This window comes from Odocoileus virginianus, chromosome 5 (genome assembly GCF_023699985.2).
Source record: "Odocoileus virginianus isolate 20LAN1187 ecotype Illinois chromosome 5, Ovbor_1.2, whole genome shotgun sequence".
Taxonomy (NCBI): Eukaryota; Metazoa; Chordata; class Mammalia; order Artiodactyla; family Cervidae; genus Odocoileus; species Odocoileus virginianus.
The window spans coordinates 75,316,956-75,329,593 of record NC_069678.1 but is presented as its reverse complement, the minus strand read 5'-3'; the positions used below and the strand labels follow the sequence as shown (position 1 = coordinate 75,329,593).

The 12,638-nt window shown below is 38.3% G+C and overlaps 1 protein-coding gene across 1 annotated transcript in view; it reads right to left on the bottom strand.

Moving 5' to 3' along the window:
• NRDC (nardilysin convertase) overlaps positions 1-12,638 on the bottom strand; it is a 110,377-nt gene that overhangs the window by 11,526 nt on the left and 86,213 nt on the right. Inside the window, 5 exon segments of the mRNA XM_020869310.2 lie at positions 952-1,003; positions 3,782-3,901; positions 5,315-5,401; positions 5,951-6,074; positions 10,673-10,777. Of these exon segments, the coding sequence (XP_020724969.2) occupies positions 952-1,003; positions 3,782-3,901; positions 5,315-5,401; positions 5,951-6,074; positions 10,673-10,777 (488 nt within the window).

Here is a 12,638-nt window from a genome sequence, read left to right as displayed (position 1 = left end):
TTTATAAAGATGTTAATTCACTACTCCAGAATGTGAAACTCTATATACTAACTGAGCTCAAAGGTAAATACAGCTTACTAGGGCTCAGTTTCACAGGGGCATTACAGAACTCCCACCTTCAGCAGTGTTTCCTTATCTTTTTCATGTCATGCACACATAGAATATGATAGTATTTATATTGCACAATGGGATAAGTGTAAAATACATGAAAACCAACTGGCCCAAATGCTCTGGCTATCCCTGTGGCCTAGGTTTTCTGATTGACAAATTAAAAATCTGAGGGAAGAGAGGAGGGTCATGCTTTTTTTTTTTTTTTTTTTTTTTGGGCCATGTGGCATGTGGAATCTTAGTTTCCCAACTAGAAATTGAACCAGAGACTGATGCATTGGAAATGCAGAGTCCTAACCACTGGATGGCTAGGGAAGTCCTGTAATGCACTTTTTAAACTGGATATTAATAATGTTAGTGCTGTTTGTCAGTTTAAGGCTGGATTTTACAGGTTAAGGGGCAAAAGAAAGGAAAAAATGTAGTAAAATTTCCTGAGCACCTCCTATGATTCAGGTACATTTTAGGCTCTCTGACCTCCCACAATACAGCTATCTACATAAGCGTGTAAATAATTTGCTAACAATAAAGTAAAATCAGACTCCTTGGCAGTCTCAAAATACAGGTCAACAGAACCACATTAGTCCTCATTATATACTGGAAGCTAACCCAAGCTCATCTTTAAAGAACTTTCTCAATCCAGTACAAATAAGTGCTGGAGACAGAGAAGCCACAATTCCACCTTAGTGATTAACACAAATAATTTGTTTTGGGCACATAAAAAACACATAAATGAGGAGCACAGCTCAAGTACTGACAAAGAGAATGATATAATGATTCAGAAATAAGTCTTTCAATATTTAAAATATATATATATATCTTCCAGAAAAGAGAACAATTTCTTACTTTGCTGCAGACTTCTGTATCAAAGGTGAGATCAGATGGAAACGTATATATGCTGAAAGAAAAAAAGACCCTAAATAAGAAACTAATGGCCAGAGGCCTCAAATATTTCATACATCTGTTATCTTCCCCAATATGATGATGTTTTAAAAATTCTGAAATAAACCACTCATCCTTAAATCATTACATTTTTATCCTTAAGGGTCCTTATAAAGTAATATTCACCATTCCAAATACTGTCCAGAAGGCAAACTTTAATCTATAGGAAAATCACATATATAGACAGATAGGCAGAGAGGCCTATGAATACTCTTATTATCAATAGCCTTGGTCAGGAAAAATGCATATAGAGGTATACATGTCAAGAACATTAAGGGAAAAATACCAATGGCTCACAGAAAGTTGTATCAGCACTATTCCAAGGAAACAGAATAAATGCTAAGAACATTTTTAGAAACTCATAATCTATCCAAGAAAAACTGAGTAAACACCTTCCCAGTGAAGTCAAGAAGCCCTCAGAACTACAGTACAGTTGCATCAAGGCTAGGGATATGGGTTAGATGGCAACCAAGAGCACCCAGCCTTTGATTCCAACTTGCTTCAATAAGTTCCTATGCTATGCACAAGAACACAAAATTTAAAAAGCAACACAGTTTGGGCTACCATATTGAACATAAGAGCTTCAGAGTCTGGTTAACTGTATAGGCTTCCTTTAGGCTGAGAAACAAGAGAGTACAAGGAGACAGATGGAGGATTTTTTCACATTTGTAATGCTGGACTTGGCTATCTATCGTGTCTAAGAATAATTCCTTTCAGCTTACTCTTATTCTTGTTCTCTTTTTAATAATAATGTTCAAAAAAACACTACCTGTTGCCTGAGACAACCAAACACCTGGCTCTGCTTTCATTTAATTGAAAAAAAAAAAAAAGAAAATCAAAAAATAATTTCATTTTATGCTTGAATCCTTATTTGTTCCCTGGAATCTGCAGTGTCCGTAAGAATTTCTGCGACAGCACAGGAGCATCGTATGGATCTGATACGCAAGCCTGGAAAAGGTCTTCAAGTAGAAGGGGAAGAGGAAAGGAAGGGAGGTGACAGACAAGAGGTAAAAGGTTGTGAGACAATTTGTATGGAAATACAAAAAACCTCGAATAGCCAAAGTAATCTTGAGAAAGAAGAATGGAACTGGAGGAATCAACCTGCCTGACTTCAGACTCTACTACAAAGCCACAGTCACCAAGACAGTATGGTACTGGCACAAAGACAGAAATATAGATCAATGGAACAGAATAGAAAGCCCAGAGATAAATCCACGAACCTATGGACACCTTCTTCGACAAAGGAGGCAAGGATATACAATGGAAAAAAGACAGCCTCTTTAACAAGTGGTGCTGGGAAAACTGGTCAACCACCTGTAGAAGAATGAAACTAGAACACTTTCTAACACCATACACAAAAATAAACTCAAAATGGATTAAAGATCTAAATGTAAGCCCAGAAACTATAAAACTCCTAGAAGAGAACATAGGCAAAACACTCTCCAACATAAATCACAGCAGGATCCTCTATGACCCACCTCCCAGAATATTGGAAATAAAAGCAAAAATAAACAAATGGGACCTAGTGAAACTTAAAAGCTTTTGCACAACAAAGGAAACTATAAGCCAAGTGAAAAGACAACCCTCAGATTGGGAGAAAATAATAGCAAACAAAGCAACAAAGGATTAATCTCAAAAATATACAAGCAGCTCCTGCAGCTCAATTCCAGAAAAATAAGTGACCCAATCAAAAAATGGGCTGAAGAACTAAATAGACATTTCTCCAAGGAAGACATACAGATGGCTAACAAACACATGAAAAGATGCTCAACATCACTCATTATCAAAGAAATGCAAATCAAAACCACAATGAGGTACCATTACACGCCAGTCAGGATGGCTGCTATCCAAAAGTCTACAAGCAATAAATGCTGGAGAGGGTGTGGAGAAAAGGGAACCCTCTTACACTGTTGGCAGGAATGCAAATTAGTACAGCCACTATGGAAAACAGTGTGGAGATTCCTTAAAAAGCTGGAAATAGAACTGCCATATGACCCAGCAATCCCACTTCTGGGCATACACACCAAGGAAACCAGATCTGAAAGAGACACGTGCACCCCAATGTTCATCGCAGCACTGTTTATAATAGCCAGGACATGGAAGCAACCTAGATGCCCATCAGCAGACGAATGGATGAGAAAGCTGTGGTACATATACACCATGGAATATTACTCAGCCATTAAAAAGAATTCATTTGAATCAGTTCTAATGAGATGGATGAAACTGGAGCCTATTATACAGAGTGAAGTAAGCCAGAAAGATAAAGACCATTACAGTATACTAACACATATATATGGAATTTAGAAAGATGGTAATGATAACCCTATATGCAAAACAGAAAAAGAGATACAGATGTACAGAACAGACTTGTGGACTCTGTGGGAGAAGGCGAGGGTGGGATGTTTCAAGAGAATAGCATCGAAACATGTATATTATCTAGGGTGAAAGAGATCAGCAGCCCAGGTTGGATGCATGAGACAAGTGCTCGGGCCTGGTGCACTGGGAAGACCCAGGGGGATAGGGTAGAGAGGGAAGTGGGAGGGGGGATTGGGATGGGGAACACATGTAAATCCATGGCTGATTCATGTCAATGTATGACAAAAACCACTACAATACTGTAAAGTAATTAGCCTCTAACTAATAAAAATAAATGAAAAAAGAAAAAAGGTTGTGAGAAACTAGAGAAAGATTTGTTATACCTATTTCACTATTTTTAAGAAGGGAAACATTTTACCTTTGGGGATTTTGAATTTGTTGTCTTTCTTATACCACAGGCAACCTTGTGGAGTATTCACAATTTTAACAGGGTATTCTGTCTCTGGACAATCAAAAGCCTTCAACATGAAATCTGTGGCTAAAAAAAGCAAAAGATAATAAATCACTCAGTTATCACAACAAAATTTCCATCAATCTGTTCTTGGTTTCAGAACTCTTTAGGTAACTCTTTTTTGAAGCAAAAAAACATGTCAAATTCAAATGTTAGAGTACAATAAATTAGTAGAACAATACTAAAAAGAAAGTCCTCTTGGCCTTAAACTACATGAACTCTGAAAATCTGTAATTTCCCAAGAGCTGACCAATTTTAACTGTGAGAGGGACCTTTGGTCAAAATAATTGTATAGACCAATTTATGAATGCATTCTTGAATGAGAATATCTTCTACCAAATTTACATATTTTTGAAAGTTAACAAAATTAACCATTTTAAAGTGAACAATTCAGGGGAATTAAGTACACTCACAATGTTATGCAACTACCACTTCTTTCTAGTTGCAAAACATTTTCATCAGCCTAAAAGGAAACCCCTAAACCCAATAAGCAGTTGCTCCCCATTACCCACTCCCCCCTGACACTGGCGACCATCAACCTGAGGTCTGTGTCTCTATGGATTTACCTATTCTGGGTATTTCATGTAAACAGAATCATACATGTAACCCCTTTTGTCTGTCTTTTTTTCATTTAGCATGTTTTCAAGATTCACCCATACTGTAGCATATATCAGTACTTCATTTCTTTTTATGACAGAATAATACATCATTGTATGCATATGCCATAGTTTATATATCCAATCATTTATTATGAACACTAGCTGTTTCCACCTTTTGCCTTTGTGAATAGTGCTGCTATCAACATGCATGTACATGCATTTGTTTGAATATGTTTTCTTTTGGGTATATACCTACGAATAGAACTGCTGGGAAAAATGGTATTCTGAGTAAATTAGTTATATTTGTCCTAGACCAGTGACTTCCTCACAGTTAGAACTGTTTTCTATTGTAAGCTAGTAGACAGGTTAAGACACACATATACCTACTGGGAACAAAACTTCTGAAAATAATACCCTTTCTTTATTCAATGAAACATTTTGCTATTTTCCACTCTTATTTTTTTTTAATGCTTTCACAATTCATTACACTGGGATGAAGCCTGTAGTTTGAAAACCTCTAGAACAATCAGACAAGATAATGTCAATGCCTGCAGGGACTGACGTGAAAGGATCAGCCATCATTGACCAGAAAAAGTCCCAGAATCTATGCTTACACCCTGTTTCCTGCATTCACCAACTGAACAGTCCAGGACAAGTCACTTTGCTTTTTTGAGCTTCAGTTTTATCATTCAGAAAAGAAAGAAAACTGTAATGTTCATCCCAGAGATGACTGGGAAACTTAAATATGAATTCAAAGGATACTCTGTAAAACATACTATACAGATGCTATTTAATATTAGTACATGGATGGATTCTGTATAATGACTGATATTTCATTGACCTATGTACTTGTTTTCAGCTGGAAGATGAAGATCTGGATTCAATTCAAAATCACTCTTCCATAGTTCAGCCCAAGAGTTTTCAATATCTGTAGAGATAAAAGACAAACTGATCCAATAAAGAATGCAATGTTCAGAATTCTCATAATAACAAACCAGTCAACAACTGGTCTTCACTAACCAATTCTTTTTTCTCAGGAAAACTGTAAGTGACATAACCAGAGTTTCCAAACTCCTGCTACTCAATGGGTGATTTCATCAGCATTGTTATCACCTGGAAAGTTTGTTAGAAACACAGAATCACAGGCTCAACTCTAGAGCTACTGAATCACAATCCATATTTTAATAAGACCTCCAGGTGATACATATGCACACTAAAGTCTGAGGGACACTTTTCTAAAACACAGTCGAAAATACCCCCAGGCTACCAAGACAACAGGATTTTCTCACTAACTAATATAGATATAAGCATCGCAGAAAATAATTTCTGGCAAATATGAATCATTTTCATTTCAAAGTAAACTTCTTAAAAAATAAATACTATTTTCCCCACAGGAACTACCAGACAAACTACTAAGGAATAAAACTTTCCAGGTGAATCATATACTTAAATGTAGCACAATTTTAAAATATTTTACCTTCCATACTATACTGAGTCCCAAACCATTTCTCCTTGAGGTCACATTTTCCCTCATTAGCACCAGACAGTAGAACAAGATTTGCCTTTTGAGGAACTAGCTGATTAAGGGCTTCAGCAATGACCTAATTGGGGGCAGAGGGAAAGTGGAGGGGGGGAGACACATATACAACAATTATAACTTCAATCTAATACATCTCTGTTAAAAAGGCAAAGCCACACAATGTTAGACACCCAAGATCCTAGCACCTTAATGGTCATGAAACTGTCTATAGTCTATGACCACCCTAATTGACAAAACTTCATTAGTCTATCAGCAGCTTCAAATATCTTTCTTCAGAATGCTCCAACAGTTCTCATCTCAAATCCTACATAAGAGGACTAGCAGTGAAAAGAGCTACCATTTACTAAGCTTTTACTATGTGCCAGGTAGTGTTTCATTTAATCCTAAAAATAACCCTAAGGTATACCCATTTTCCTTGGTTTGGGAAGGTCCCCTGGAGAAGGGAATGGATACTCATTCCAGTATTCTTGTCTGGAGAATTCCATGGACAGAGGAGCCAGGTGGGCTACAGTCCATGGGGTCGCAAAGAGTCAGACACGATTGAGCAATTAATAGTTTCACTTTACTTTTCATACCTATTTTATAGAAAGCACTCAGTCAGCCTCAGAGGTAAAAGTTTAAGTAATTTGCTCAGATTAAAGATTCTATAATCTGCACAGACCAACACACCTAGAAGTGACAAAAGTGGAGTTCTAACCAAGTTTGTACATAATTTTAAAAACTATGCTCTTACAGCATTGAAACATGTATATTATCTAGGGTGAAACAGATCACCAGCCCAGGTTGGGTGCATGAGACAAGTGCTCGGGCCTGATGCACTGGGAAGACCCAGAGGGATCAGGTGGAGAGGGAGGTGGGAGGGGGGACCGGGATGGGGAATACATGTAAATCCATGGCTAATTCATTTCAATGTATGACAAAAACTACTGTAATGATGTAAAGTAATTAGCCTCCAACTAATAAAAATAAATGGAAAAAAAAAAAGAATATTTCCCAGGAAAATGATAATATTATATTGTTTCAATAATAAAAAAATCATCTTACATTCAAAGATGGTGACAAAGTAAATAAAAAACAAAACTGCAATTTAAAAAAAAAAAAACTATGCTCTTAACTATTACATATTATACTACTTCAAACACAAGAATCAGTAAAATGATCCAATGTGGAGCCTCCTGCAATACTCCTTCAGCTATGATAAGAACTAAGCATAAGATTTTTGTGGGTTAGATTTGAAACTCTAACTACCACTTAAAAACATTTCTTTGAGAAAAAAACAACAAACAGTGGTTCAGAAAAAAATACTTAGATCCCTCGGCACAATCATCCTAGGGAAACGACAAGAATATGTGGTTACTGCTTCTTCCTTTACCTTTCCCTATCTTGTTTAAAATTAGTAGTTTTACAACACCTACATCAAAGTCTCTCACCTCAGCACTATTAACATTTTGGGCCAGATAATTCCTAGTTGTAAAGTGCCATCTCCTGCATTGTAAAATGTTCAGCAATAACTCTGGCTTCTACCCACTAGATGCCAAGATCAGTCTCCAGCTGTGACAACTGAAACGTACCCTTTGTTGCTGTTGTTCAGTCACCAAGTCGTGTCCAACTCCTTGCAGCCCCATGGACTGCAGCACACCAGGCTTCTTTGTCCTCCACTATCTCCTGGACTTTGCTCCAACTCATTCCATTGAGCCTGTGATACTACCTAACCATCTCATCTTCTGCCAACCGTTTCTCCTCTTGCCTTCAATCTTTCCCAGCATCAGGGTCTTTTCCAATGAGTCAGTTCTTCATATCAGGTAGCCAAAGTATTGGAGCTTCAGCTTCAGCATCAGTACTTCCAATGAATATTCAGGGTGGATTTCCTTTAGGATTGACTGGTTTGATCTCCGTGCTGTTCAAGGGACTTTCAAGAGTCTTTTCCAGCACAATTCAAAAACATCAGTTCTTTGGCGATCAGCCTTCTTGACGGCCCAACTCTCACATCCACACATGACTAATGTAAAAAACAGCTTTGACTATATATGGACCTTTGTTGACAAAGTGATGTCTGCTTTTTAATAAACTGTCTAGGTTTGTCATAGCTTTCCTGCCAAGAAGCAAGCATCTTTTAATTTTATGGCTGCAATCACCATCTGCAGAGATTTTGGAGCCCAAGAAAATAAAATCTGTCACTGCTTCCACTTTTATCCCTTCCATTTGCCATGAAATGATGGGACTGGATGCCATGATCTTCATTTTTCTGAATGCTGAGTTTTAAGCCTGCTTTTTCACTTCTCTTTCACCCTAATCAAGGGGATCTTTGGTTACTCTGTTTTCTGCCATTAGAATGGTATCATCTGCATATCTGAGGTTGCCAGTATTTCTCCTGGCAATTCTGATTTCAGCATGTGATTCACCCAGCCCAGCATTTCACATGATGTACAAATTAAATAAGCAAGGTGACAGTATACAGCCTATACTCACTTCCCAATTTTGAACCAGTCAGTTTTTCTATGTCTGGTTCTAACTATTGCTTCTTGACCCACATACAGGTTTCTCAGGAGACAGGTAAGGTAGTCTGATATTCCCACCTCTTTAAGTATTTTCCACTGTTTGTTGTGATCCACAAAGACAAAGGTTTTATTAGCACAGTCTTCATGAAGCAGAAGTAGATGTTTTTCTATAATTCCCTTGCTTTCTCTATTATCCAAAGAACATTGGCAATTTGATCTCTGGTTCCTCTGCCTTTTCTAAACCTAGTTTGTACATCTGGAAGTTCTCAGTTAATGTACAGCTGAAGCCTAGCTTGAAAGATCTTGAGCATTACTTTGCTAGCATGTGAAATGAGCAATTGTATGGTAGTTTCAATATTCTTTGACACTGCCCTCCTTTGGGATTGGAATGAAAACTGACCTTTACCAGTCCTGTGGCCACTGCTGAGTTTTCCAAATTTGCTGGTATATTGTGTGCAGCACTTTCACAGCATCATCTTTTAGGATTTGAAATAACTCAGCTGGAATTCCATCACCTCCACTAGCTTTGTTCGTAGTGATGCTTCCTAAGGCCCACTTGACTTCACCCTCCAAGGATGTCTGGCTCTAGATGAGTGACCACACCATCTTGGTTATCCAGGTCATTAAGACCCATTTTGTATAGTTCTTTTGTGTATTCTTGCCACCTCTTCTTAATCTCTTCTGCTTCTTTCAGGTCCATACCATTTCTGTCCTTTATCCTGCCTATCCTTACATGAAATGTTGCACTGGTATCTCCAATTTTCTTGAAGAGATTTCTAGTCTTATCCATCCTATAGTTTTCTTCTATTCCTTTGCATTGTTCATTTAAGAAGGTTTATTCTCTCCTTGTTGTTTTCCAGAACTCTGCATTCATCTTGGGTGTATTTTTACCTTTTCCCCTTGTCTTTCACTTCTCTTTTCTCAGCTCTTTGTAAAGCCTTTTCAGACAACCACTTTGCCTTTTTGAATTTGTTTTCTTTTTCTTTGGGATGGTTTTGGTCACTGTCTCCTATACAATGTTATGAACCTTCATCCATATTTCTTTAGTCATTCTGTCTACCAGATCTAGTCCCTTGAATCTATTAGTTACCTCTACCATATAATCATAAGGGATTTGATTTAGGTCATGCCTGAATGGCTTGGCAGTTTTCCCTACTTTCTTCAATTTAAGCCTGAATTTTGCAATAAGAAGCTCATGATTTGAGCCACAGTCAGCTCCAGGTCTTGTTTTTACTATCTATAGCTTCTCCATCTTTAGCTGCAAAGAACATAAATCAATATGATTTTGGTACTGACCATTCTGGTGATATCCATGTGCAGAGTTGTCTTTGGGTTGTTGGAAAGGGTGTTTGCAAGGATCAGTGTGCTTTCGTGACAAAACTTTGTTAGCCTTTGCCTTACTTCATTTTGTACTTCAAGGCCAAACTTTCCTGTTATTCTGAGTATCTCTTGACTCCCTATTTTTGCATTCCAATCCCCTATGATGAAAAGGACATCTTTTTTGGTGCTAATTTTAGAAGTGTTGTAGGTTTTCACAGAACTGGTCACCTTCAGCTTCTTCGGTATCAGTGGTTGGAGCACACTGGGATTACTGTGATGCTGAGTGGTTTTCCTCGCACCCCGGCAGTGACAAACATCCCAAGGGGACAAAATCACCCCTGGTTGAGAACCTCTACCCCACATGGATTGAAATGATTTATTTACTTGGACTAGTGGAGGAAAGACCCTGACCAACTATTTATATGTAATATTTATTACACATAAGTCATATATTTTTAAATCAAGATTCTTGTATTTTTATTGTATTCTCAAAATGATTAAAATTGTATAGAGTCTCCAACAGAATTAAAAGGCAAGCCAAGCAAGTATGTTTATCACCTAAAGCACATAATTCTTAGAAATGACTTCAATAGATGTTTCAACACTTGAAAAATAGTAAGAACAGTACCTAAGGAGAGGACTTGATTTTCTCCTCATTTTAAAGCACGGTCATATACAAGAGTCATGAAAAATCATATGCAAAACTTGATATTTCTTCAGTTAAAAGAAACAAAAACCTAACTAAACATAACCTAATTTTCTCCATTCTCATGTACCTCTCTGCACTTTCTCACCCTCCTCTTTCTCTAAAAGTAAGGTTTAGAGATGGAAACCTCCTTACTTCTGGCTTGTATTCAAAAAGAAGCTGATCTCCAGTGAGAAAGTCCTGTAGTGGGTACAGCTGCATGTTTTCACACATGTTTTCCACATACTCCACTGGATCTGTCTGTAAAGAGGTAAAATTATTTCACACCAGCAACTCCTCATTACTATCCTTAATTTGCCACAAACTATAAATATTTAGCTCTTTTTTTTTGAACAATGAAACCAAAAGTTTCCCACAGATACAACCAAATATAATGGCAGCTTAAGGATCTGATGCTCAGAATTCTAACATAAATTAGCCAGAGAAGCACCTTAAGTAGCTTATCCTAACACCCCACCAACCCCCTATCCTGAGCCCTACAACACGAGGCTCTAATCATGTCACAGCATCTTCATGGGAGAAATTTTAACAATGGACTGTAAATTTCTGTTTACATGTTAAGTGCCCCACATGACTGTGAAGTGCCCAAAGACAGGGTCTTCATCATTTAATCACTACAGCACTATAACCTAAAAACTATCTGTAAGCATGAATCAAAATCAAGGTAGAAATCAAATTTTGTCATTAGATAAAAGTCTTGATATAAAATTAACTAGTATATGATCTCAATTTAAAACTGAACTAATGAGGGCAGTCCTAAGATGGCGGAGGAATAGGACGGGGAGATCACTTTCTCCCCCATAAATTCATCAAAAGATCATTTGAACACTAAGCAAATACCACAAAACAACTGAATGCTGGCGGAGGACACCAGGCACCCAGAAAGGCAGCCCATTGTCTTCGAAAGGAGATAGGACAAAATATAAAAGATAAAAAGAGAGACAAAAGAGTTAGGGACAGAGACCCATCCCGGGGAGGGAGTCATAAAAGAGAAGTTATCAAACACCAGGAAACTCTCTTACGGCAGGTCTGTGGGGAGTTTTGGAATCTCGGAGGGCAACATAACCGGGAGGAAAAAATAAATAAATAAAACCCACAGATTACGTGCCTAACTGCAACTCCCAGCTGAGAAGTGGCCCAGACACTAGCATCTGCCACCAGCAAGCGGGGGCTGAACAGGGAGGCGCCAGTTGCATTGCTTAGGGTAAGGACTGGGCCTGAATGCCCTGAGGGCAATCTGAGGGAGCTAATGTGAGATAGCAACCCAAACCGGGGGACAGCCAGAGAGAGGAAAAAAAAAAGAGGGGAGAGAGAGAGAGAACTTTCCCGTGAAAATGCTGGGTCGCTCACAGAACACTAAGGACTGAGTTAATACCAAAGGAGAGAGAGCCGGCCGGCCCATCCCCTGCCAGAGGCAGGGAGGCAGGCATGCAACAGCCAGAACCGGAGGGCAAGGGGCAAACTCGGCTCCAAAGACAGGCATCCTCTACCAAACTGCAAGCAGACTCCCAGTTGCTAACCAAGTCTTCCTGGCATCCTGGGATCCTAGACTCACTACCAGACACTTTACTGCACTCCAGACAGAAGAGATCCAGCTCCATCCACCAGAAGAGGGATGCAAGCTTCCCTAACCAGGAAACCTTGACAAGTCACTCGTCCAACCCCATCCACAGGGAGGAACCTCCACAATAAAGAGGAACCACAAACTACTAGCATACAGAAAGGTCACCTGAAACACAGCAACCTAAACAAGATGAAAACGCAGAGAAATATTCAGCAGGTAAAGGAACATGATAAAAGCCCACCAAACCAAAGAGGAGGAGATAGGGAGTCTACCTGAAAAAGAATTCAGAATAATGAAGTAAAAATGATCCAAAATCTTGAAAACAAAATGGAGTTACAGATAAATAGTCTGGAGACAAGGATTAAGAAGATGCAAGAAAAGTTTAACAAGGACCTAGAAGAAATAAAAAAGTCAATCAATAATGAATAATGCAATAACTGAGATCAAAAGCACTCTGGAGAGAACCAACAGTAGAATAACTAAGGCAGAAAGATAGGATAAGTGAGGTGGAAGATAGAAAGGCAGAAATAAATGAAG